This window comes from Eumetopias jubatus, unplaced genomic scaffold, assembly GCF_037043125.1.
Source record: "Eumetopias jubatus isolate StellerSeaLion01/CBP00866 unplaced genomic scaffold, mEumJub1_p1.0 scaffold_1, whole genome shotgun sequence".
In the NCBI taxonomy this organism is placed as follows: Eukaryota; Metazoa; Chordata; class Mammalia; order Carnivora; family Otariidae; genus Eumetopias; species Eumetopias jubatus.
Genome location: NW_028274807.1, coordinates 7,069,409 through 7,095,903, shown reverse-complemented (window position 1 = coordinate 7,095,903; position 26,495 = coordinate 7,069,409). Strand labels below are relative to the sequence as shown.

Below are 26,495 nucleotides of genomic sequence, written 5' to 3'. Positions count from 1 at the left end.
TGCCCCACGTGCCTTCTGACTTTTCATTTCCTTCTAACACGTTTGACTTTTGATCTTGAAGCACAAGGGCCCATACTTTTATTAGGGTTTAATTTACTGTAAAGCTCGGTGTTCCCTGTGAATCAAGCCATAATAGGTGAATAATCACAGGCTTCAGCCAGCCAGGTTTTAGTTCTGCTGAGTAACTAGGAAACCGACTAATAACAGGAAGGTTAAAAAAAATGTTGGGAACCCTGTCCCCCCAGAGCTAGGATAAGCCATTTTATTATGTGCACATGACTGTCCAAGTGTAGAAGGGGATCAGCCATGGCATAGGACCCAGGGCACGGAGGTGTGTGGATGGGCGCAGCGCTCTGCGGAAGGGAAAGTGAGGAGTGACAGGGGCTTGGGTTGGAGTCAAGCTGTGGTGCTGGCACGTGACCCCACTTCCTCTCCCCAGCCTTCCACACCTCTTTCAGCTCCACCATTTGTGCCTCTGGCCAGATTTTTTTCAATAGGGCTTCATACAGTACATCGGAGAAGGTAGAGATGATTTCTTTTTTCATGTATATGCTATTTTTTCCCAAAGGTTTTTTGTAAAACGAAAAGGGAAGAGCTTAGGAAAAGAAACTTAATAGTTATATCATTTTGAGATTCTCTCTACCATGTACTCATGGCTCTGATAAATTCTTTACACATTCGGCTTTATGGAGAATGCTCATCACAGCCTGATGACATAGGTTCTATAATCACCTTTTCTTCTGTAGAGGAGAGAACTGGCCCCAGACTTCACAAGTCAGAGCAGAAGGAAAAAATCATTGTCAGGGACGGATTGTCTCCCATACTTCTCTTTTGACGTCTTACTGCTCAGGTATGTTGGAACACGGCCCAGCCTGAACAGAGCTCCCCTCCGAGCCCCCAGCCTGCACCAGCCCCTCCAGGAAGGGAGATGGCTTCCCAAACAATCCATGGAGATCAAAAGACTCAGGAAGCCTCTGAGCTTGGACTGAATGCCCACGGTCATGGCAGCAGGTGCTACAGAAAAGGCAGTCCCACTTGGGGTGGCTGAACTTAACAGGATGGCTGTAGGCATCAAGCTTCTTGGACAGTATCAAGGGCTGAGTGAGTAGCCTGGGGGAAAAATCCCGCTATTAGCTGAAGCTGCAGCACAGATGAGTCAGTATTTTATGCTACAGTGGGGAAAAAAAAAGTAGCATACTCTTCACATCTCCATGGCAACTTACTATGGATCTGCATTCCATTTATGAAACTCCTTCTTGACCTATCTATGATTTCTGGTCCAGGACTGAATATAAACTGAGAAGCCATCAGAATCAAATCAGTCTCCTAGAAATATCAATACTCCGCTGCACCTGGGTTGTTTCAGCTGTGTAGACCCTGCCTCTGACCCATGCAGTGGTGACACCTGAAGAGCCTCAGGTGCCTGGAAACGTTACAGTGCAATAGTATCTCAATTATCCGGTAACTCCGGATTTAGGGTTGCCATGGAAACCGGGAGCCTTGGTAACAGAGAAGGGAGATGACTCCTCTCCCTTCCCAGCACTGCAGTCCCTGAGATACGCCAACTTTCAGTCCCCTGGCCTTCCCTAAGCCGGGCTGTTTTATTTTATACCACCTTCAGGAATCTAAATTTTTCTCTAAAATATTGAGAAGCTGGATAGGAAATGCACGCATTTCTAGGCATGGACTCAAGTATTTTCTGCTAACAATAGAAACCAGCAGTAGGGGCGATGGTTTTGACCGTGATTGGGAGTCAGATAAACTTGAGTTTCAACCGTGAATTTCCCGTTCATACGTTTTATGACCCGGCAATTTATTTACCCTAAGGTTCAGTTCCCTCACACTCTAAGTGGGGACAGTCATGCTTTGGAGAATGATGAGCATTCGCCCGGAGCCGCTCAGCCAACGCTGGTTACCATCCAGGCACCGCTCAACTCTAGGGGGCGCCCCTCCCACGACGCCAGAGGCTTGGGGCCTCCCGGAGCGGGGCAGGCTCAGTGACCCAGCCTAGGGCCCAGTTCGGACCTTTATCATCTCAGACGCATTTTAGAGGCTTTTCATGATAGAATGACGAGAAATCAAAGGCCATGAGGAGATTCGGGAATGGGGCTGGAGTGAGCCCCTTATTACCCAAGCCACTCAGTGCCACCACCCCGCGGGACAAGGGGAGGAAACCTAATCCTCCCAGAAGAGGCTCTCCTTCTGATCTCCCCGGGCTCACACCCGCGCGGGGCGCCGGGCCCCTAGTCCCCGGCCCACCGCTGTCCCAGAACAGCAGGCGAGGGACAGAGCCAGGTGACAGCGGGCGCGGAGCGAGGACCGGGCGGGAAGGAGCCGGCTCCGCCCCCGCTCCCCTCCCTTCTAGTCTCCTCCTCTCTTCCCTCCCTCCCCTCCCTCCTCTCCCCTCCTCTGCGCTCTCCCTCCCCTTCCCTCCCCTCCTCCACCCCTTCTCAGCTCTTTCCTTCCCCTCTCCTCCACCCCTCCCGTCTCTCCTCCTCCCATCTTCTCCCCTCCTCTCTCTTTTCCCCTCCCCCTTGCCCCTCCTCCCCTCCCCTCTGTCGTCTTTCCTCCCTCCTCCCTCCTCCCCCCGCTCTGAAGAGCGCGCCGCGAAGGGGACTGGCCGGTTACTTCCTCCGGTGGCGGCACAGAACGCGGTGTGGCCCCATCCTCGAGCTCCCGGAGCCGCCTGCCTGCCCCCGGGCAGCTTCCCGGCTCCCGGCCCCCCGCCCAGGTGCCCGCGGCCCAGCCCCCCAGCCCCGCCGCCCTCGTCTGCGTCCGACGCGCACCGCGGAGCCCGACCCGGAGCCGCCGCCGGCCCTGCCCGAAGCGGCGCGGTAAGAGCGGGGCCCGGGGCGCGCGGGCTGGCGGGCCCGGGGTCCGGGAGGGCTCCCTGCGGCGCGGCTCCTCTCCCGGGGACCCCAGGCCCCGGGCGGGGGACGTGTGTAGCCCCGAGGTCCGGATCCCGAGGCGCAGCCGGGACCGCGGCGGGGCGGCGACTGTTCCCCGGCTTTGGGCTCGCTCCGGGTGCCGGGGCGGCTCGGGGGCGGCTCGAGGGCGGGGGGCCGGGGCAGAGCGCCAGTGGGCCCGGCCGTGACGCGCCGAGCAGGCTTCGAACTTGGGCCGCGGCCGCGGGTGACCGAGCGGCCGGGCAGGGCGCGCCCGCCTGTTTCACTTGCTTTTGTTTTTAAAAGGAAATGTGGGTCTGGTGGGGGGCTTCTTGCAGAGGGCGCCCCGCGGGCTGATTTCGCGGCGGGGTTGGGGGGGACGCAGGGGGGGGTATCGGAGGGGCCCCGACGCGCCCGGCTTCGCGGGTGACTTACCCGAGCGCGCCGGGTCCGGTAGGATCGGGGGCACCCGGCACCTAAAACACCTGGAGGCTGCAGCTCCCCGAAAACGTGCTCGGCCACTCCGGGGCCCGGCCGGGGGTTGGCGGAAGAGGGAGGCTCCGGGAGGGCGAGACCCCCACGGGCGCCCCGGGACCTCTGGATCGGGGGTCCTCGGTGCGGCGAGGGGAGCGTGGGAGCCTGTCGGAAATGCGGGCGTGGGTGTCAGTGCTGCCTTTATTTTCGCGTTCTTAAAGGATTTTGAATGAAAGGTTAACGTTTCTAAGTATATGGGTTTTTTGGTTTTGTTTTGGATTTTGGTTTTTTTTTCTTTTCTTTCTTTCTTTTTTTTTTTTTTTTTTTTTTTTAAGCACAGGAGACTTTTAAAATACTGGCCTGTATTCAGTTTCAGGGTAGCTTAAACTGGTAGTGACGAGCTACTTATTTAGAAAGTAGAGAAATGAGCAGTCCCCTTTGGAGATAGAGGTAATTTATTTTAATTCACCAGTAAGAGGTTATGTTTGTCCTGGACAATGGAGGCGTCCGTGCGCTATCTGCCTGTCCACAGCACCACCAATCAGGGAGATAAATCTCCAAGTTAAGGTTTATTAAAATTCTGAGTAGTATCACAGTACAGTAAATGTTAGCGCTGTGGGCCCTGCAGGGAAATATTCACTCATTTCTGGGGTTAGTCATTCCTCTCTCTAAACTGATAATTTTCCAAAAGAAAGAGCAAACCAACCTTCCAAAGTGGCAAATGAGTTTGTTTTTGCTTTTGTTTTTCTAATTTACCTGAATACAAACCTGTGCTCTGATCTCTCACATAAAGGATCACTCCTTCCAGGAAGTTCGGCAAATTCTCTTTGTTTAAAATTTTACTATTTTTAGCTCACACATTTCTGCCAGGTTTTCTTTTTGTTGTTGTTGTTCAGAAGCAGCAGTCAATAGGGCAACACCGCCAGGACCTAAATTTGAAATCGATTTGGGTAGAGAAACTTGACCTGTCTGCCACCTTAACAAGCTTTGTGGAGTAAAATGAGTGAACTTCAATTTCATTAGTTATGTGTCTGCCTGAAACCCAAGTGGAAGGGTACTCTGATTCCACATGGTTTTTACAAAACAAATTAAAAGCTGGACAACAAAAGAATTCTATTCTGTAGCTAGTAATTAGAGCTCTTTATGTGGGAGTGGTAGACTGCCTTTTCTCCTGGTACTTATACCCCAAAACCAGGAGAGCTTTACCCATTGCCTTCCATACCAATACTCTGTCCATCTCTGTGAGGCTGAAAAAATGTACACCAAAGTCAGCAAGTTGTTGGGGAAACCAGACTTAGAAAAAGAGCTGACCCAGTGGGCTCAGGAGGGATCATGGGTAACAGTTAAGATGTCTTTTTATGTGGGTCTCCTGTTTGAGGTTTATTTAATCAACAGGTAACAGGATTTAGTTCATGAAGCTCAGACTTAAGGAGCATGTCCCATAGTAAAGAGTGGTGAGCTGGGCCATGGTCTAATAATATTTGTATGCGCTCTTCACTCCATAGTGATGTGGTGGGAGAAGGCCCATGCGTCATCATCCTGGTTACCTTCCCATGGAGCAGCTCCACTGGGATTGATCCGCCCTGTGCCCCCTTAGTTAGCCCTGCAGTAGCTCTGTGATCCTGGGCAAGTCATCGGAGGTCTCTGGGCCTCCCTTGCCCTGTAAGATGCAACATCACTGTAAAATGTTACAACATCCATCTCAGAAATGCCAGGAAGATTCATTGAAGTGGGAATGTGTGGTCGCCCAGCATGGGCTTAGCTCTTGTCAGTAGGATCCTGTCCGTTCAGGGATCATTAGTAGTGAATATTGATTCCTGAGTGCACGTGGATGACATGATCCACTAAGTGGAGATTCTGAGCCAATGGGGCCACTCTGGATCCAGGACAACCCTTCCTCTGCTCCCCTCCTGCCCCACAGGATGATTAATTTATGTCAAGTGTTCTCCAGCCTTCACTGGCCACCCTGATAATTACTCGCACTCTGAGGGTTTTAACAAACTTCCCCAGTGCCTCTTGCCTGCTCTGTGTGGTAGACTCTCCTCCCACGCTGCCTCTCTAGCCAGGGGGCGGTGTGTGTGTGTGTGTGTGTGTGTGTGTGTGTGTGTGTGTGTGTGTGTGTGTGTGTGTGTGTGTGTGTGTGTGTGTGGTGTTTAGTAGTTGGGAGGTCGGGTTTAGACATAATGTTGATCATAAAGAGAAAACAAAGTACAAACTCGGAGTCATGGGGAAATGTCCTTCTTGCCACCTCCAGTAAGCCCTATCAATTGCACAATATTTTAATTACTCAGAATTCCTGGTTGTAACAGGTGGCAGCGCCCAGGGTAGATTATGGGGGAAGACAATGAGGGGGGCCTTGTAAAGCTGCCCATAGACCTTTGGTTTCAAAGCCGAGAGGCTGGGGGGTGAGGCATGCCCCATGGGGTAAAGGTTACTATCACTGATGCTAGCCCAGCTTCTTTGAAGATGAGTTTTAGTTTTAGTTGCTCTGTATTTTCATATACCACTCTGGTGGCATTATCTTGGTACCTTTCTTACTTTTTAATATAGAACTTACCCGGCCAGCCCTATGTTAGGGCTCCAAGTTCAGTTTTCTGTCTCCAGCAGTGTCCGATTGCAAGCCACGTAAAAACTATAAGTTTTCTAATAGCTACACTCAATATAGGAAAGTAAATGAAGTTAATTTCCATATATTTCAATTAACTGAATACATTCAGAATATTATATAAACATGCAGTAAATATAAAGTCATGACTGAGATACTTTACTTTTTTTTACACGATCTTTGAAATCTTGTGTATCTTACATGCGGAGCTCATCTCAGCGCATCTTAGTCATGTGCCAGGTGCTTGGTAGCCGCAAGTGGCCCGTGGCTACCACACTGGTCAGCGCAGGTCTGTCTAGTAGAAGCCCAGACTCTATCAAAGCAAGTACGACTGCTCTGTGATCAACATTACTTGCCCTTGAAGAAATGCACAGCTGAGCAACACACACAGCAGACCTATTTCGAGTTTGTGTAGTCCACACAGGAGGGTTTGGGACAGTGCAGGGGGTTTGGCCTGAAGCAGTAGTTCTGGGAACCTTTTCTGTCCTTCTGGGAGGGCTTTCTCACAGCTTAGGGAGAGGCTAGGACCTCGGAGGCTCTTTCCAGTGTCCTGACCTTGGATCTGGATCCACCAGGAGTTCCCAGGTTGAGCTGACTGCCTCTTCTTCCCCCCACCACCCGCCCCCCCCGCAGCAAACGGGAGGTGGCCAGTGCCTGCCCAGCAACTCCCCCCGCCACCAAGGGTGTCCTGCACCCTGAGCCAACCGTGGACATGGCAGTGAAAAGCAGCTCACCCTACTCCTGTCATGGAAAGACATCCCCCAGCCAGGCTCCCTTGGGAGGCCCTGCCTGACCAGCCAGACAGAAAGTGACTTTATCTGTGTGCTTCATCTCTAACTGGAATTCAGGAGAGAATCAGCATTATTATTTAATTACTTAAATAGCATACCCTTTGTGAGAAGGGCCTAAAACGTTAAGAACTAGCGTTCAGCTTTGAAGGACCTGTCTTGCTGTGGACCTTGACAGACTCCGCCAGAATTAGGGTTGATGGAGCCAATAAAGACTTACTAGAAATGTGTGTGATTTGTTGCCCCTGTGACTCTTTCTTTATGTCTTTTCCTTTTTTTTTTAAGATGAATGACTTTGGAATCAAGAACATGGACCAGGTAGCCCCTGTGTCTAACAGTTACAGAGGGACACTGAAGGTAAGAGAGCAAGTCTTAATTTAAAAGTTTTTAGAAAACATTGAGAAACTCAGTCTCTAGGAGGAAAAACCACCTGCTGGGTCCTAAAAGACTGTTTCTAGCCCCAGCCTTTTAGTTTATGGGCTGTGTGACTCTTGATTGTTTGCTTAATCTCTCTGGGCCTCAGTTTTCTAGTCTATAAAATGGGTCTCCTGATGCTCGTTCTACTTGTCTTCTAAGATATGAAACCATTTAATTTGCAGATGGGGAGGCCTTTGTGGTTTATTTCTGAGACTCCTGGCAGGTGAAAAATCCCATGATTCTCAGTAGGACCGAGCTGGAGAAGCTGTCTCCACTGCCCTTCTGTTCCCCCATGGGTTTTCCCAGGACGATGGGCTGGGTGTTGAAGAACTGGAAAGGAAAGAGCTGAGAGGTGGAAGACCAGCGCCGCTGTGGGGGCTTCTTCCCTTCAGAAGGGCCAGTGCCCACGGGCTGCAAGCAGCCTGTGGTCCCTGCCACAGAGAACAGCATGCCTGTTGGCGTAAACCAAACACAGATGAACGGTGAAGGAGCCTTTAACGGTGCATAATAACCAAATTTCACCTAGCTTCTATCTCAGTTCCTTCTGAGAACGTTCTCGAGTAGCACAAACTGATCATTTCCCCTTTGCCTTCTCCAAATGTGACAGCGAGATTGGATTGTTTTCTTAGCATCGTGTAGTAAACACATTTCAGAGTGCGATTTTAGATTGGCCTCCTCCAGGCTTATATAGTGATGTATCTCTGTCCTGTTATTTTCCTTTATAAATCCTTAGCAGGTTATTTGTCTGGGAGAGCCCAAAGAGCCAAAAATGGGCCCAGGCTCTTCTTGAGTATCATGAAGGTCATGAAACTTCAAACCAGCGAGTTTTCTGGTTTGATTTGGTCAGATGTTTTCAGCGTGGCAGAAACTGTACAAGAAATTGCGGTATTATGTTTGCAGCCACACCCCTGGGAAGAAAAATTCTTCTATAAGTTAGAAAGGATTTGATGATGCCCATGTGATTTTTGGGTTTGGAGAAGAAACAGTCGTTGCTGAAATTGATGTGTTGAAATACTTAGTGCAAATTTGTATTGTCTTTTGGCTTCCTGATTTTAAAAAAAGAACTTCCAGTCAGGAAAGGTGAGGCATTTCCTTGGTCATCCGGGGAAATGCTAGTGGGAATTTTAAAAACTGATTGCCCTGAAGGAGTTTATACATCTAGATGCAGATTTCAAACTTGATTGTTTTTCTCCTTAAGGTTTTGGCAGGTGGACATTATTGTCTTGGGCTTTGGGGCGGCGGTGGTGGGGGGGATGGGGGTGGGGCTGGGCTCCCACATCATTGGGACATCATTGTCTTGAGTGTTTTCGGCGGAGTCCCAACTTCTGCCTGCCTTCTTACGTAATGCGTCATGCATTGTTCTGCATTTCTAAGAAGAAGGCCCACAAACCGATTTTATTTGTAAATGTGTTGCACATTTTTTTAATTGATGACTCAACAGATGGGTCATTGTATTACGCATAACATGGGCTTTCTACTTTATGTTGGAAAAATAGAACCATCTTTTACGTTGCTCCTCAGCAAGTCAGGCAGCGACGAATCAAGACTTTATCTGTTACTTGTAAACAGGTCTTACACTAGAGGCGATCTCTTTTGTAAAGGTTAGATGAATTATCAGAGATCGCCGCCGTGTTGTGGGGTTTATCTTTCTCTGTGTCTCTGTCCTCGTCCTCCCCCTAAGCTGTACATAGTTTTACTTGAAACCTTTTTTCCTTTGGAAATCTTTCTCCTTAGTTGATGATGGGGGACAGGGGTCTTTTCAAAACCTTTACTTTTGTAAAATTAAACCGTAAGGAATGTTTTCATATGTATTACTATCTTCTGAACCGTTGGAATTGATGAGAGGGAAAGAAAATCTAGGTTTAATTAAAGCGTTTCGTGGTTAAACATAAAAATAAATGCTTCCACAAATAGTTGAGCTCACTGTTTTCCAAGTTGCATTCAGTCATCTGCTTTTGCTTTACTGCAGTGAGCTAAAACTGTCCTGCTGAGGGTCTGACTCAGTTTCCCTCTGATGGGGCAAAGGGGCCAGGTGTTTGGACCAGCTGGTCTGTAAGCCCCACCCAGCACTGTTCTTCTAAATTTTCATTATTTTTAGGTTTGTTTACTTAGTTTATTCATTGAAATTAGGCCATTAAAAAGAAATTCCCAGTCATTCTGACTCCGCGAGGTGGAAGCAATGATCCAGAGTAAAATAGAATCCTTTCCATCACTTTGACTGTAGAAGTCTGGTCGGAGCATTGACTGGTCAGTTCCTTTTATGGCTTTATAATTGCCAGTTTCACGAGGGTGTATCAGTAAGATGACCCATGGACCACTTTTCAAACAGGTAATTAAGTAAGTTTAAATATTAATTTCAGTCTCCTTTTCCATCTGTTTCGCAGCGCCAGCCAGCTTTTGACACCTTTGATGGGTCCCTGTTTGCTGTTTTTCCCTCTCTCAGTGAAGAGCAAACACTGCAAGAAGTGCCAACAGGCTTGGATTCCATTTCTCATGGTAATTTGTTACTCAGACTCGACCAATTGTGCATGATTTCTCGTAGTTCAGTTACTAAAAAGATGATCATTGGTAAGCGACAAAGGTTGGTGTCTTGAATGTTTGGTTTGAAAAGTCAGATGGTGGCTCTGAACCTGGGAGAAGACAGTTTTCCTTCTTTATGAGCATGAGGGTCCTGATGTTGTCCGCTGCCAGATGCGCCCAGACTGCCGGGGAGCTCCTGAGATTTCCAGTGCGACGCTCTCATCACTGCGGCGAGCCCGGGCCCCATCTTCCAGGGGCACCTACAAAGCAGACCATGAAAGTGCCCTCCAGCTTCTCATTCTGGGGTCTCATTATGAGTTAGATCATCCCCTACCCCGGAGTCTTGGGGCAACAAATTATATTGCTAATATTTGCCCGTCTGCATTTACTTCTGTAGTTCTTAATGTCATTGTTTATTATTTTTTAAAGGGATAACAGTCAGATAATGCCTATACAATTACTGTGATAGGGTTATTAGTTGGAAACATTCCAGAGATTACTTCGTCACATGAAGTAGGTGCCTAGAAAACATAGCCCGGAAAATTAACTAAAACACATAGGCTTGCATAAGCATGCCATCCTGAGCCGGTCATTTATCATTCTTGAAATTGCTGAGGGAATCCAGAGATTGCTTTTCATTAAAAATTGCAGATGTGCTGACTTTACAGGTGCTAAGAAGTCCCTTTGCCTGCTGCTTACTGTAATGGCAGTAACGTCAAACTGTGCATTTTGCATCCCTTAAAACTTTTGACCAAAACCATGTGCTTTCTTTCATTGTCTAAAAATTTTAAAAGAGACTTAGATAGAAATTTCAACTGAGGATAATTGGGTTTTTTTAATGAAGTTTTGCAAAATAATTTGCAAAATAAAGCTTGAGTTTTATTTTAGATTTTTTTTATAAGTGTAGTTATGAGATGTATAATACTTTCTCAATTTCTGCTGCCCTCCCCCAATTTTTGTTAATAGTTATACTCTTCTAAGGAATACTGTCAAGGTTTGCGATTGAAATTGTTCCTTCCTGAAAACTAAGATGTCTCCCCTAAATTCTGTATCTGGTCTTGCCAGCTTGAAGTCCTAATGTCCCCATGGGGTTTCTTTCTAGACTCTGCCAACTGTGAATTGCCTCTGTTAACTCCGTGCAGCAAGGCTGTCATGAGTCAAGCCTTAAAAGCTACCTTCAGTGGCTTTAAGAAGGAGCAGCGCCGCCTCGGCATCCCAAAGAGTAAGTGCGTTCTAGTCGTTTCTCTGAGTCTGCATTGTACTCAAACAACAAATCTGACCGCGGTCGCTTGAGATGACTTTTTAACCCAGCACTGTTATTGGGGTCTTAGAATTCCCCGGGGTGGCTTGCTCCTTTGGACAGTCTCTGGAACACATCTGGACTTTGTGGGTCGATCAGGAGTGACTCCGGTCTGACCGCCTCCTCCCATTTTCTCCCTGTGTCCGTCTTTGCCTCCCTCCTTGCAGACCCCTGGCTGTGGACCGAGCAGCAAGTGTGCCAGTGGCTTCTCTGGGCCACCAATGAGTTCAGCCTGGTGAACGTCAATTTCCAGAGGTTTGGCATGAATGGCCAGGTGCTGTGCAACCTGGGCAAGGAGCGCTTTCTGGAGCTGGCTCCGGATTTTGTGGGCGACATTCTCTGGGAGCATCTGGAGCAGATGATCAAAGGTACCTGCTGAGGGATTAGGCGCCTCCGCGCTGGGGAGAGCCACGGCAGGGAAGGGAGATGGGGGTATCGGGGCTCTGTAATCCTACGGTGGGGGTTTCAAATTATGTAAAGTAAATTGCCGGAAAATGCCACCGGGGTGAGTCAAATGTGTGGCAGTGATTATAGGTTTTTTAATCCACTAAAGTCTGTGTGTGTGTGTGTGTGTGTGTAACATCAAGGATAGCCACAAGGCAGTAACCTTAGTCACTATCTTGTTGATGGTGATCTGATGGCATGTGTCAGGCGAGTACGTGTTGCCTCAGATAATGGAGGCCAGCAAGAAGTCCTGTGTTTTGGTGGCTCACCTTATAGAACCCAAAGAAGAAAGTCAGCCTCAATGAAGAGGAGCCTTTATTCAGACAAACCCCATGAATTTTACAGTGAATTTTCCTAAGACCAAATGGAATCCAACAATAAGAATTTCTTCTGGTTTTATGTATTTAAATGAATGCAGAAGTAATTGATACATATTTATACACTGACACTATACAGAAACCGGCCATTGAACAAAAGAACTCTCATCATATAGAAGGTCTTGGTTTAGACCTTAAAAGAGTGTTGACAGCAGTGCTAAAAAAAAATACATCCAGTTAAAAAGGAAAAAAAAAATTATAGTGAGGGGTTAGGTTAAAAACATGAGAAGATTAGTTCTTTGGTCGAGTTCAGAGCAATAGTCCTCGTTCACTTGGTTTTAAACACTGAGTTTCAACACCGTTTACAGACTCAGAATCTTTAAAAGACCTTAGGGTTCAGCCACCCTCTCTTTCAGCTGTGGCTTCTGGGGGCCAAGGAAACTTAAGTTTGGAGACCCCCAAATTCTCCCTGAATTTGGACGAGTCTGATTGGACAAGTTTCTGGTGAATCTGTTCACTGGCAGGTTGGGCCTGTTTTGTGGTCACTCTGAGTGTAAGTCTGAGGGTCTGGATTTGTGGGTGCGTGTGGCTCAGTGTGTTTGTAGGAAGTAAGCACACACAGAGAATGCTAACCTTTTCCTTTTCAAAGTCCCAGGGCACCGGGGCCCCCTTCAGGTTCCCACAGCACTGCTTGCCTCTTTCTGTGCCGTACTCACCTCACCCTGGAGAAATGAGGGGCTTGAAGCCACAAACCATAACCTCAAGAGGGGAGGAGCTGGGTCTGCTTTACTAACCCACTGTATTCCTAGCCCCTGAGACAAGTGGCACTTCATAAATATTTAAGTGTCTATTGACGGCACAGATGAATTAAATTCACAGTCTAGATACTTAAAATTATGCAGTAGAACATTTCACTTGGCCAGTGACAGCATTCATTTTGGAAAACTTACTCTGGTTATTAGGAAATACGTTGCCAACTCCAGTTTTTGAAAAAGACCAAATGTTGGGGCGCCTGGGTGGCTCAGTTGGTCAAGCGTCTACCTTCAGCTCAGGTCATGATCCCAGGGTCCTGGGATTGAGCCCCGCATTGGGCTCCCTGCTCTGCGGGAAGCCTGCTTCTCCCTCTCCCTCTCTCCCAATGCTTGTGTTCCTTCTCTGGCTCTGTCCCTCTCTGTCAAATAAATAAATAAAATCTTAAAAAAAAAAAAAAAGAAAAAAAGACCAATGACACCGAATACCGTCAGCTTAAATGTGAAGCGTAAATGCATTTAGTTATCCTAAGATAAACAGATAGCAGTAATTTAGAAATAAACGTTTTATCTTGCATAGTTTTAACCTTGATTTGCAATCCTATGTCTCCGGTGTCTGTTTTCCAGAAAACCAAGAAAAGACGGAAGATCAGTATGAAGAAAATTCACACCTCAACTCAGTCCCTCATTGGATTAATAGCAATTCACTAGGTCAGTCCAGTCACTTCTGCCCTGAAGACCTTGGTGTTAACTTTTTCTATTAAATTGGGACTCCCACCCCCCCAAAAAATAAATAAAATAAAAATAAATTTGCTGGAGGTCCAAAGGCCAGTCTCAGCCTGCGCTGTCCCATTGGGTGACCACACGTGGCCGCTGAGCTGCTGAGCACTTGAAATGTGGCTGGTCCACACTGAGACGTGTGGTAAGAATATAATGTGCACTGGCTCTGAAAAGCTTAATGGAACAAAGAATATAAAATGCCTCCTTAATAATTTTTAAGAGACTGATTACATGTTAAAATGATAATTGGTAATATTGGGTCAGGTCAACTATTAAAATTCATTTCACCTGGTTCTTTTTAGTTTGCTCCTGGGGCTACTAGAAAATGTAACGTTGCCTACGTGGCTGGTGTTATCTGTGCATTGGCCAGTGCCGCCTAAGGCAGGGAACAGAGCATGGGGTGGAACGAAGGGAGCTGATTAGCTGCTGTCAGAACTAAGCATAATGAATAAGGGGTGCCAGGCACAGGAGGCATGTAAGAAAGCAATTCTAAATTTGCTCTGATCTTTGGGGTCTTTCCTTCTGGTCACTGACACTGATAAGTATAGGTTATGGGGGGTCCCACTAGCCAGCAGAGGGAGGGACTGTTCCCTTACAAGTCATATACTGGGTGGCAAATCACTCTGTCTCTCTGAGGCTTACCGCCCTGGGAAGCTGAATGAGCCAGTGACCTCTGCCATTCCGAGAGTCACGTGAAGGCATTTGCTAAACTAGAGCCATAGAGATAGATGCTAACATCGAGGTGTCGCATCTTGGCTCCGAGGCAGCAGGCGTTTTGGAAGGGGGCTTATTGGCTGAGATCATGAATGACTTGTGAAGAGGAGGTAGCAGAAAAGCCGCCTGCAAAGCCCACTTTCCACTGCGGTTTTGGGGAGGGTTAGAGCACATAGAACTGGTTGCATTTGATTCGGGTTGAGGGCGCAGAGGGTCTCTGATGACCCCACCACTCCTGCCTCATAGCTCTGCTGTCCCGATTGTTCTGTCCCAGGCTTTGGTGTGGAGCAGGCAGCGTACGGCGTGCAGACCCAGAATTACCCCAAAGGCAGCCTCCTGGACGTGTGTCCATCCTCCTCGGCGCCCAGCCTCCTCGGTTCTGAGCAGGAGTTTCAGATGCTGCCCAAGTCTCGACTCAACACCGTCAGCGTCAACTATTGTCCCATCAGTCAGGACTTCCCGAGCAGGAGCTTGAACCTGCTCGCTGGTGGTTCTGGTAAGTCGGAACTCCCGCAGGCTCCGTCTGCAGGGCCGGTGGTTGGATTCCAGGAGCCACAGGCAGACGGAGACGCAGTCTGCATCCTGAGTGGCCGTCTGGCGCTGTCGCCGCAGGGGACGGCTTTGCTCAGCACGTGTGGGCTCCCGCTGTGTTTCCGGCTCCCAGCTGGGCACTGCGGGTACCGAGTAAATGAGACAGGGCCCCTGCTCTCACAGCTGGATTCCTCCACCCGGTGGGGTATTTTGGGAGAAGACGCAGGAACATGACATTCCTGCAGTCAGTAGCATCCCCACACCAAGAGGAAACCACTATCTTGACTTTTGTCCTCAGAGATGAGTTTTTCCTGTCCTTGAGCTTCATAGAAACAGAATCCTAGCGTTACATTTTCTTTTGTGTTGGTGTTTTTGCTCCTCCTTATGTCTGAGACCCAGCAACGCTGTTAGATGGGGCAGACCGTTGCTCTTTTCATCGCTGTATAATTCTCCATCCCTCGAAGGTGCACTTGACCCACCCATGCTGCTGCAGATGGAGGATGCGGTTGCATAGGGCATCTGTTGTAAGAAATGAGTGCCTGGCGAGAAGTCTGGGACTCGGCACCAGCAGGCTATAGGTGGAGTGGGGGGGGTGTTACAGCCCCCAGACCAGCCTGTGGGACCACCCCTCCCCCCCCCCACCGCTCGGCAGCACCGGACGGTTCGCTGTCCTGGAGGAGTCAGCGTTTGTGCCCGGCTGTCTTTGCCAGGGAAGCCCCGGGACCGCGACTCCCCCGAGAACGGCACAGACAGCTTCGAGAGCTCAGACTCCCTGCTGCAGTCCTGGAACAGCCAGTCGTCGCTGCTGGATGTGCAGCGGGTGCCGTCCTTCGAGAGCTTCGAGGATGACTGCAGCCAGTCCCTGTGCCTCAATAAGCCGACCATGTCCTTCAAGGACTACATCCAGGAGAGGAGCGACCCAGTGGAGCAGGGCAAACCGGTTATACCCGCGGCAGTGCTGGCCGGCTTCACGGGTGAGTGTGTCACGCCGACCCTCCCCGTCTCCTCCCCGCGGCCCAGCCCCAGCGCCGGGTTCCTCCAGGGTGTTTCTGGTCTGAGCACATTGTAGCTACAGCCCACACTTGGTGCGTGGCTGTCATCCTGAATCAGGCAGGCTGTACCCCTGAATTCTAAAAAGGCCAAGCTCACATGAACTGTCATGCCCAGTGGTGTGGATGGGAATCCACAGGCCGCCCCCTCACCTGGGATGTGCGCGGCCAGCCTGGAGAGGAGCAGACGCGGAGGCCATGGAACTGTGGAGGCTTCAGCTCTGACTCACCCACTCCAGGAATCCCAAAGAATGTAAACTTGCCCAGGGAGGGACGGCAGAGCCAGCTTCAGACAGCACAGGGACTGTTTACCTTTGCTTGCTTCTAAAAATCCATCTTATTTTTAAAATTTGGGCGAGATCTATTTTAGGCGAGGGACAAATAATAAAGCCGTTTTTAGAACCAAATATTTCCAGTACTTTAGCAAAAACACCAAGATTTTTTTTTTCATTGCTTCATGGGTCCTTAAATGTGTTTTTCATACTTTGACCATATGGAGCCACTGGATTAAAAAAAAAATGCCTACTTAAAATATTCAATAGGTTAAAATAAGAATACGGAAGCATCCATTTTTTTCTTTTCTGTCATCCACAGGAATGGTCTTGTCTTTCATTTTTTAAAAATGTTTTAAATTAGTTAATTTAATTACTTTGAGAGAAAGAGAAGCACGTGAGTATATGCAAGTGGGAGGCAGGGGGGCAGAGGGACAGGGAGAGAGAGAACACTAAGTGGACTCCCCGCTGAGCACAGATCACGGCACGGGGCTCGATCTCACGATCGTGACATCATGAGCTGAGCCAAAATCAGGGCTCAGATGTTCAACCGACTGAGCCACCCGGACGCCCCTTGGTGTTTTCAATTTTAATATTAGTTACCATTTGTTGAGTGTCAGCTCTGTGTGGTTAACTAAGCACATATATAGTTGGTTGTCCTTGAGACCGCCTGGGGGGGGGGCGGGCGCGTGCACCTGTTTGACAGATGGTACATTTGGCTCAGAGGTAGACAGCTCTCCATGGTCACACAGGTAACCTGGTTGTGTCTGGTTCCAGAACTCCCATCCTTGGTGCTTTATAGCCTTATTGCTGATGGCCATTGGGTCTTGAGGAACAACTCTTTGATGGGTGTGTGATCTAGGGCGGGGCACCTTGCCTCTGAGCTGCTCCTCGTCTTTAAAAGAGTTCTTCAGAAGATGGTGGTTCTAAATATTAATTCAGGAATGGTATATGAAAAGCAAAGCGTACCTCACCAGAGGCAGTGAGGCCATGGAGACAACCCTAAATGCCCAAGTGGCTATTGAGTAAACCAAGTCTGGGATTAAGCAATTTACCCACCGTCATTTGGCAGGAAAGCTGTAGTTTAGGATTCCATGAGACATGCCTCATTCTGTGGTGAAATGCCCCTTCAACCACCCCCACCCCTGTCCTACTGGGTGGTTCTAGAAATGAACCCTGAAACTTATTACATAAGGAACAATTAAACAGGATGAGGAATTTTTTTTTTTTAAGATTTTATTTTTAAGTAATCTCTAAACCCACCGTGGGGCTCAAACTCACAACCCTGAGATCGAGACTCACCTGCTCCACTGACTGAGCCAGCTGGGCCCCTCCAAGATGAGGAATTTTAATGTCAAGAGTTGGTGGCCCTGAATTTTCTTCCAGAAAGACCCAACTCAGCTACCAAGGGCGTAGTGCCCCCTTTTTCAGGACGGGGAGAGGGGAGACCCCTGATTGGGTGTCTAGCCTCATGCCATTGAAGGGGTCAGTCCTGTCTCCACACTTGGAGTTGGCACCCTGCCCAGAGTCGGGGCTCCCATTCCTCAGTCAGCCTATTTCATTAGAAAGGACTAAAGCCTTGTCGAACTTTAAATCTATAAAAACGTACAACTTGCCCCTTTCCCCCAGGAAGCGGACCTATTCAGCTGTGGCAGTTTCTCCTGGAATTGCTCTCGGACAAATCCTGCCAGCCCTTCATCAGCTGGACTGGAGACGGCTGGGAGTTCAAGCTCGCGGACCCTGACGAGGTACAGCCAGAGCTTGGGAAGTCAGTCTCTGGGCTTTGAACCCTGATTTCATCACTCTGGACTCATAAACTCGATCCTCTGGGCACAAAGAAGTGTTCACTGCTGCAATGAGTTCTAGTGTTCTGTGAGTGTGCTCTTGGGCACGGGGCAGGCTTCTGAGAGTTGCTCTCTCATCTGATAAAAAAGGCACAGGTGCTAAGCTGAGAGTCTTTCCTGACCATCTGAAATGCCATAGGAAATGTGCTTTTTTCCACTGGTGGGGACTGAGCCTCCGGCAGCCCGGGCTGGACTTCTGGCCCTTGCAGCTTTGCCACGCTCAGCTCAGGCACTCGGAAACCCTGGAGGGGAAGGCCGAGGGCAGATCCAAGACCCTCCCCTCCAGGACAGCATTAGAGAACCCTGGGGGTCTCAGGCAGCCTTAGAGTGCAAGCTGGCGCCGCCCCGATTCCCTGAGGAGGCAGAAGTGTTGAGGAATGCAGAATGTCACATGGCTCAGAGTCGCACCCAGCAGCTGTTGACTGTGGGGCGTGGAATAAGAAGCCGGGAGGTGGGGGGACACAGCGTTTCCCTTGTGTCAGGCCCGCCCGGTTGGGAACAGTTGGCTCCAACACGAAGCCTTCCTGCATGAGACGGTGTGGTTGCTGCGGGGGGCGGGCTCACTCTCCCACCTGCACCTGCCTCCTTCCTCAGAGACACAGGTGCTGAAGCAGACCCACCGCTGGGGCCCTTCTGTAGTGGTCAAGTTCTCTGGGGAAGCAGCGTGAGACTCCTCCCCAGGGGCAGGTCATTCACTTTTCCTTAATTGTGAGTAAGGAAAATTGCAGATTTGAACTCTTTTCACTCGTGTCTGCTACAGGTGGCCCGCCGGTGGGGAAAGAGGAAAAACAAGCCCAAGATGAACTACGAGAAGCTGAGCAGGGGCTTGCGCTATTACTATGACAAGAACATCATCCACAAGACGTCGGGGAAGCGCTACGTGTACCGCTTTGTGTGCGACCTGCAGAACTTGCTGGGGTTCACCCCCGAGGAACTGCACGCCATCCTGGGCGTCCAGCCGGACACAGAGGACTGAGGCCCGCGGGGCCCCGAGCTGAGCCGGCCCGGCCCGTGCGGGACTGTGAGTGCGGCCATGCGACCGACTGCTCCAGGGACCCTGAGAGGCGGGATCAAACGCATCCAGGGGACTCCCCAAGAAGCAGTGGCCTTATTTCACCGGAAGCCGCGGCTTTTCACCCAAAGCGGCGTGGCTTCTCACTTCTAAAGCCTGCTGATAGGAACACGCTCTTTATGATGCTATTACATTAGAATGGCCAAGAAAGAAGCTCTGGGAAGCCGTCCTGGCTCCGAGCAGGCCATGGGACAGGAACGTTCAGGCCGTTGGATATTCTCCAAGGAGCGAGCATGTCTCGGGCACACACTTTTTTTTTTTTTTTTTCCATTTTCTTTTGCCTTTGGCCGTCAGGAATCACGAGGGCAGAAGCGGTCTCTGGTTCAAGGAGGCGGAGGGTGCAGAGATAGTCGTGCCGTTTCAGAAGTTAGTTTGTATATATGACTGTAATCTTAATTGTTGTCAAAATCCTCTCAGAGTCCTATTTAACGAGAACTGTATATTGTAATTTAAAATAATTCTGTAAGTGTATTTGAAATAAGAACGCAGACGTCCGGTGTTCACTGCGGTTTCCAAGAGCACGTGCGGCGTCCCGCGAACACGGGGTCTGCCACGGCGGACGAAGAAGTTGTAAAGTGTGTATTATTTACATTTAATATGCTTACAGGTAGACGTCGAAGAGGGTCAGTCCCTATTTCTGTTTTGTTTTGCCTGGATGATTATCTGGCAAGGACTTTGTACATTTGGGAATTTTTATGAAACACTTAATGTTATTATCTGGAGGCCCATCTAGCCTCTGCTTTTCTCCTTAACCGTAATGTAAAAGCTATAAAGCAGTATTTTTCTTGACAAATGGCATATGTTTTCCATTTCTGTGCATGCCTTTAAATCCGTTTATACATACAAGACTGATTTTATTTTTTAGTTCGACTGTGTTTCCCCAACAGCTAACCTCCCCAACCAGCCATTTCCTTCCCATGCTCCACCTCCGTGCCCCAAATTATTCTGTATGATTAAAATAAGAATGCTATTTTTGGAAATATGTGGCTCCTTTTCAGAGAGCAGGAGGGATTTATGTAGCAGCTACTTTTACTGCAGAAGTAATTCACTGGAAGAAAATGTAATTTGTAAGAAAGCTCTATTTTTATCTGCGCTCCTTGTGAAGTTAAACAGGTCATACTGAGCTGAAGCCTGGGGCAGGTGGGGGACAGGAGGGGGAATCTTCACGAAGCCTCTTGGTCGTGAACGAAACACAACTTTTCCCTCACCTGTGGAGTCGTGGGCTATCTGGACATGATGCTTCTCCTTTCTGCTCAGTGCCCAAGCTCTGTGTTCTTGTTTTCGTGGATGCAGAATGCCCAGAGGCAAAGAGAGGACAAGCAAGATGGGAGAGAGAATCCGCTGGAGGATTTGAGGTGAAAAAAACGTGTTGCTCACCATGGAGACTTTCATGATTGTTTCCAAGGAGCACCTGGGTGGGCATGTATTCGGGGTGCTTGGAAGCGATCAAGCCAATGTGGTTTCAGGGCCGCATGGGCCTCCCTTGCAATGCGGGGGACACTCGGAGCCGTGGCTGACGTCCCCATAGAAGAGTCCGTCCGTCTAATGAGGCTGTGGGACTGGGTGGCAAGGCCAGCTGGGCAGAGCAGCGCCAGAGTTGGGTGACTCAGTCCCAGTACCTACACGAGACCATTTCCAGTGTCTAAGCACAGGATGTTTTTCTCAAGCAGGACATGTTTATCACTCAAACATCTGTTTATAACATCCACAGACATGTGACTGGGAACATCTTGCTGCCAAAGGGAATCTTAGCCATCGGCTGATTTTGTATGGGGTTGAACCACATGAAATTGCCAATATTTGACTTTTTTTATCTACAGAGTTGGGCGGTTTCATGTGATTCAACCTAATAGTTACAGAAACTAAAGCCCATGATAAACCTTTGGTGTGGTAATGAACAGACTTAAGGATAAAGATTTTGTAATCTGACCTTTTCTTTCTCAAATAATAAAGTATTTTGTTTATACAAACGCCTCCCTGTAAGGGTCCTCCTTTCGTCCCACCCCAACAGGGAGGGAGGAGGGGAGGCGGAGTGAGGATAGCAAAGCCCCATCCATGGTCCACACCTTACCCCCCCCCCAGCTTTCAGTCTATTGAGAATCACATCTCCATTTAACTGGTTTTACACATGGGGTCACCCAGCAACTCGTGACCAAGCTGCAACCCAGCTGTGAGCTCTTCCTGAAGGAACCCCCAAAAAGTGTTGCCTTCAACCGAAAGATATTTTAGGAAGGGATTAGAATAGAAAGATCCAGGGGTCTTGTCTTTGCCAGGGGATTGGCAGAGCTAACAGAAGAGATTGTAAGGATGCTTCAGTGAGGAACCCCAGTAGGGTTTTTGAGGTTCAGGGACTTTTCTCCAGGATGCCTGACATTGCTGAGCTGACTTTACTAGAGGTGAGGGTGGTGGTCCTGGGATACGGGTTCTCAAAGACACTTCAGATTTAGTGAGGATACCAACAAACAGGTGGGTTATGTCACAGGTGTGCTGGAGGCCCCTGCCTACGGGCTGGCGAGAACAGGTCCCTTCCCCACTTTGCATCAGTGATGTGTTGGTATCTTGAATGTGATTGTGGTGAGAGTATGTGCGCCATGAAAATCAGCAGACACTACAAATCAGGGCTCCCCTCAAGCCCCCTCAGGGAGCTGGTTCTTAAACATTTACCAGAACACCGCTGGTCATCAGTGTTCACCATATTAGAAATTAGAACACATTTTAAAATACAATTCCTTTTAAAAATAACATTAATGCTTTTATAGAAAATAACTTTTCCCAAAAAAGTGAGTGTGGCATTGTTTTACATGTTTTCAAATTCCTTTAATGTCTGGTTTAAAAGAAGGGAGCTGGGTTCTTATATTTTCTTCTGCATTTTGTCTTGTGATATATTTTGAAGGAAATCAAGTCTCACACAGATATGTAATTGGAACAGAGGAGTATTTGGGAGATGTCTGGGATAATTGTGGATATTGTTTCATACTATACCAAACCTGGCAAATGGAAGTTTCTTAAAAGTTCATTGCAGTTGGAATATGAAACCATATCAATAAACTTACCTATGATTATAATAAATTCCATTGGTCTGTCTTCCACTTTGAATGGATCTTTTACCCATGTGTGATTTTGTAACATCATGCATTAGTCATTTGGAAAATATTGCTTCAAAATGTTGACACATTTCAACATCTAATATCGAATGATCACCTTAGTTACAATCATCACCAATTTCACCAGAAAAGTATTAGGAGTCTATCAAGCTCACAGTGGCAGAAGTAAACTTTCAAAAAATTCAGATTTTCATTTGAAAGCTCAAATGTTATCACTGGCAACAAACACTCTACGTTGTTTTCTTTGAAGTGACAGACTCATTTAGTTTTGAGGACATACGTGTCAGATACCCAAGTCTGAACAAACATAACTTGTCTGTTGTTCTTGCAGGTAAAAGTGGTGTCCATGGACAAAGTGGTTAGTTTAGCTTGCAACTCACACAAATGCACAACTGCTTTTCCCGGGACAACCAATCTACCTTAATGTGCAGCGATTCTTTAGATGTACTATCGATTACCCAGAGGTTAAAACGATGTGTATTCACTTTAATAAAATTAATTTTTACTGTTTTATCAAGGACATTTTTAAATGGAACTGGTATTTTTTTTTTTCCTATGAGTACACAATGGTAAGGAAGACAATGATGGCTGGGACAGTTTAGTGCTAAGGTCCCAGCAGTTTTACCGACCTTTGCTTTTGCAAAGGTGACATTGAGGATCCCCTGAAAGGGTGTCAGAGCTCCCCAGTTGTCTATGGACCTCACTTTGAGAACTGTTCTGGAAAGTCAAGCAGCTCACCCAGAACACAGAGTGGAACAGGGGGCAGGAAGGTTGACCAGGAGTTGGGTGAGAATTTTCCTCTCTCCTCTTGGATCAATGTCCATCCTTCCAATTTTACCCTTCCATAGCCAATTAAGATGAGCAGTTTTATTTAAAGCAAAAAGAATTGTCTAATGTTCTACATGATAAGGAAAAATTCACTCGCAGGTGAAATGGATATTCTCAAGGTCCTTCTCCTCCCATCCTTCACTCTGTCTTTTCCATGTGTCACTCCGATTCTAAATCTTTTTGTAATGTAGTATATTTCACCATATTTTAAATTTTCCCTTTTCTTAACATAGTCAAAATGGGTCATGAAGAGATGAGGTTCATGTGGCCTGTCTCCCAGCTTGTCCACATGGTGGTGAAGAAGCAAACTTAAACTGCCTTTAGTCCACACCATGTCCCGGTTCTTCCCCATACAGGGGCCCCCAAGGACCTCAGATCTACAAATGGTGGACACTCATGAGTGGTAATGATTTGGAGTCTGAAGGGGCTGCTCCATTGGGTGTGTGAGGTGCAGGATGTGGGGGCCAGAGCAGGTGGACAAGGAACAGGGGAGACACAGAGGGTAGTAAACTGTTTCATCACCTCTTTGGAAAAATCAAGCAAGTTGGCTATAGTGTATTGTGCTTTGGCCTGACCTTGAATTATTCTCACCCAGCTGTCATGCACTGCTGCATGACCTTGGGCATGTGACTTCATCACTCTGTGCCTCAGTTTCCCCTCCATAAAGTGGAGTCACTGGGTGGCAGTAGATGGATGAATCTTTCATTTGTTTAAGATGGCAGGAAGTCAGTGACCTGGGGGGCTCCATTTAAGTCATGGGCAAAGCATTCCAGCAGGGGTCTCTGAAGAAAATACGGCTCCTGACAGTCATGTCTCTGTTTTCATACGAAGAAACCCAGGCACAGAGTTCAACAATAAAGCTGGCCCTTAAATCAATCAGGACTCAGACATAGGTCTTCTGTTCCTCAATGTTGTCCTCTTGCCATGATAACCAGGCTGTGTTTTATTTAAGTCATTATAAATCCTACCCAGGGGTTCCACCAAGCTTCCAGTTCCTCCTTCTGTTCTGTTTTAAACAGAATACACAGCCATTGATTTGAATTTTAAAATTATCCATGAGCCTCCTACCCAAAGGACACCCAATTCTCATACACACAGCAGCTGGAGGCAGCCAGTTTAGTTGAGCGGATGCGCAAATCCCATAATCTGGGCCAGATGTTAATCTGTCTTTTCTGTAATCGCTGCACAGAAGAGTGAGGCTCGAAGCAGTGAAGGGGAAAATCCCTTATTGTGTAATTCTTTTGAAACTCCTGCGCAGGGTTTGAACATGTGATTCTACTTGAAATCTGACATTAACAGAAATACCATTTTTGGTCATAGCTGGTGATGACACCTTCACAACTGGAATTGACATTGCCCTTGTCCATCTGCTATGAGTAACTGCCCCCTCTTTGCCTCCCAAAGTCAGGTTCAGAGGGCAAGATAGCCCAGGATTGCCAAATCTGACCCCCACCAGCAGTTTCCATTTCTATGGCCTCACACTCTGCAAGTAGATAGCCAAGACTCAACATACAAACACACACATGGAAATGCTGATTCATGGGAGCCCATGGCCTGGGTTGGCTGAAGGATGACATGTCCTGGGGATGCTGGGGATGACAAATGGTACAAAGATCATGAGGTCTCAAGCAAGAGTATTGTGCATTGGCTATGGTCCATTTCCATGTCAAGTCCATGAGAAACACGGTCACCATTTGCTGGTAAACTCCACCAAATTGGCTACTGAAGAGGTTATTTTTCATCACAGTGCAAATGTGTAATTAATAATTGTGAAATACAGTAGCACTGGCAAGTCTCGATGTCATCCATTATGCTCATTTTACAGATGTAGGAACTGAGGATTGGAGAGGTTAAAGCCCTATGTTGAAACTAGAGGGACTTCTGGACACAGCAGTGGCCCCTGATCCGTCATGCCTGTGGACTCCAGCTTGGGGGTGATGGAGACCTCCAGGGGCTGGAACCCAGAGTGGCCGCTGCAGCTGAGGGACTGGACAGGCCACCCCAGCTTGCTCTATCTGTCCCTAGGTCAGTACCAGCAGTGCTGTAGGTGTTCTTTACCTTCCTACCCCAGGGATGAAGCCAGTCCATCATCTCAAGGACACAACACCCTATTTATAGTTCTTAGAGCCTGAGCAATCAGACTACTGTTTTCCATCACATTTGCATGAGCCTGGGCTTCTGCTTTCCCAAGCTATGTATGGACGCCATAGCACCCCCCAAGGGAAGCTCCAACAGTTTGGTTAACTTTCACTCATTCATTTTATATTCACCCTCCCCCCAACCATTCATTCACAAGCAGCTCTTAAATGTCAACCACTGGGAATGTACAGATTACTGAAAGCCAGATGCTCTCTGTTTTCTAGGAGCCACTCTAGTAAAGGAGCCCAGAAGTTGGTAAGGGCATGTGAGTTCCATCTAGGGCCAAGGCCAGGTTCCCATTGCTTCACCTGTGTCTGTGGCTAAATTCTATTCAATAACCATGCACAATAGCGGTAACATTACAAGAGGTGACAAAGAATCAGCCTTGCTGGGTGCTGGGATAGGCGTTGGAGGTCCACGAGTTCACTGAAATGTCTCTGCAGTCAGCCCCGCAGTTGGGATGATCCTCAGAACATAGATGCTCACACACGCTCATATTTACATGCAACCTTGCACAAACACACATGTCCACCCACACACAGACACTGCACTGTGTCTGGCTGTCTCTGCCCCTCCTTCTGTTGGTCACCACGTCTCTTCTCTTCTGGATCGCTTCCAGGGGAGGCTGTCACACAGTACACAGGCTGGGAGCACAAGTGACATCAGTCTGTTGTCTCACTCTTCTGGGGGCCAGAAGTCCCACAGCAAGGCGTTGGCAAGATTGGTCCCTTCTGAGGACTCTGAGAGAGAGTCTGCTCCAGGCCTCTCTCCCTGGCTTGTAGATGACCCTTTTCTGTCTGTGTCTTCACATTGCCTTCCCTCCCCATGTGTCCATGTCCACACTGCCCCTTTTATAAGGACAGTCACACAGGATTAGGGCCCGTCCAAATGACCTCCTTTAACTTGATTACCTTTGTAAAGACTCTATTTATAAATAAGGTCACATTCTGAGGCACAGGGGGGTTAAGACTTCAATATTTGAGTTCTGGAAGAACAGGGGTCAACCCATAACATCTCCCAACACTAATGAAGTTAAAAGCAGCAGAAGTGGACCCAGGGGACAGCAGTCTCACACATGGACTTGGGTCAGTTGTAAAGATGCGCTCCCAACTCACATGGGCTACTACAGATTTGTAGAAGAGGCACAATTCCAAGAGAGAAGATAAAACAGAAATCTAAGGATGGTTCAACTAAAACCACAGAATGCAGAAAAGGAGTTCAAGAAAACAAAAAAAGACAGAACAAGAGCAACAGGGGAAAACAGTCAGAAATGGAATAGGTATTAATCCACATATCTCAATAATCACTTTAAATGGCAATGGTCTAAACATATGATTTAAAAGACAAACTGTCTGAATGGATAAAAAAAATAAGACCCAACTCAACTAGACATTGTCTACAAGAAGCTCACTTTCACTGTAAAGACACAGATTAAGAGTATGGGGATGGAGAAAGACCACACTGACACTAATTTTAAAAAGCTGGGAACACTGTATGACATCACCAACTACAGAGCAAGGAAAATGACCTGGGGCTCAGGGGGAGGGAGGGAGGAATGAGTAGCGGTAGCACTGGAGGAGGTTCAGGGCAGTGCAACTATTCTATATGACACTGTGGTGGTACATACACGACAGTGAGCATTTGTCGAGCACCATAGAAAGCG

General features: G+C 48.0%; 1 protein-coding gene across 1 annotated transcript; it reads left to right on the top strand.

The window, feature by feature from the left end:
- Window positions 1-2,594: 2,594 nt before the first annotated feature.
- On the top strand, window positions 2,595-21,830 carry ETS2 (ETS proto-oncogene 2, transcription factor). Its single transcript, XM_028095379.2, has 10 exons — window positions 2,595-2,834; window positions 7,038-7,109; window positions 9,554-9,665; window positions 10,792-10,911; window positions 11,157-11,357; window positions 13,127-13,210; window positions 14,268-14,489; window positions 15,235-15,498; window positions 17,475-17,593; window positions 18,450-21,830. The coding sequence occupies exons 2-10, from the start codon at window positions 7,038-7,040 to the stop codon at window positions 18,663-18,665; spliced, it is 1,410 nt and encodes a 469-aa protein (XP_027951180.1). The 5' UTR covers window positions 2,595-2,834; the 3' UTR covers window positions 18,666-21,830.
- Window positions 21,831-26,495: the final 4,665 nt, after the last annotated feature.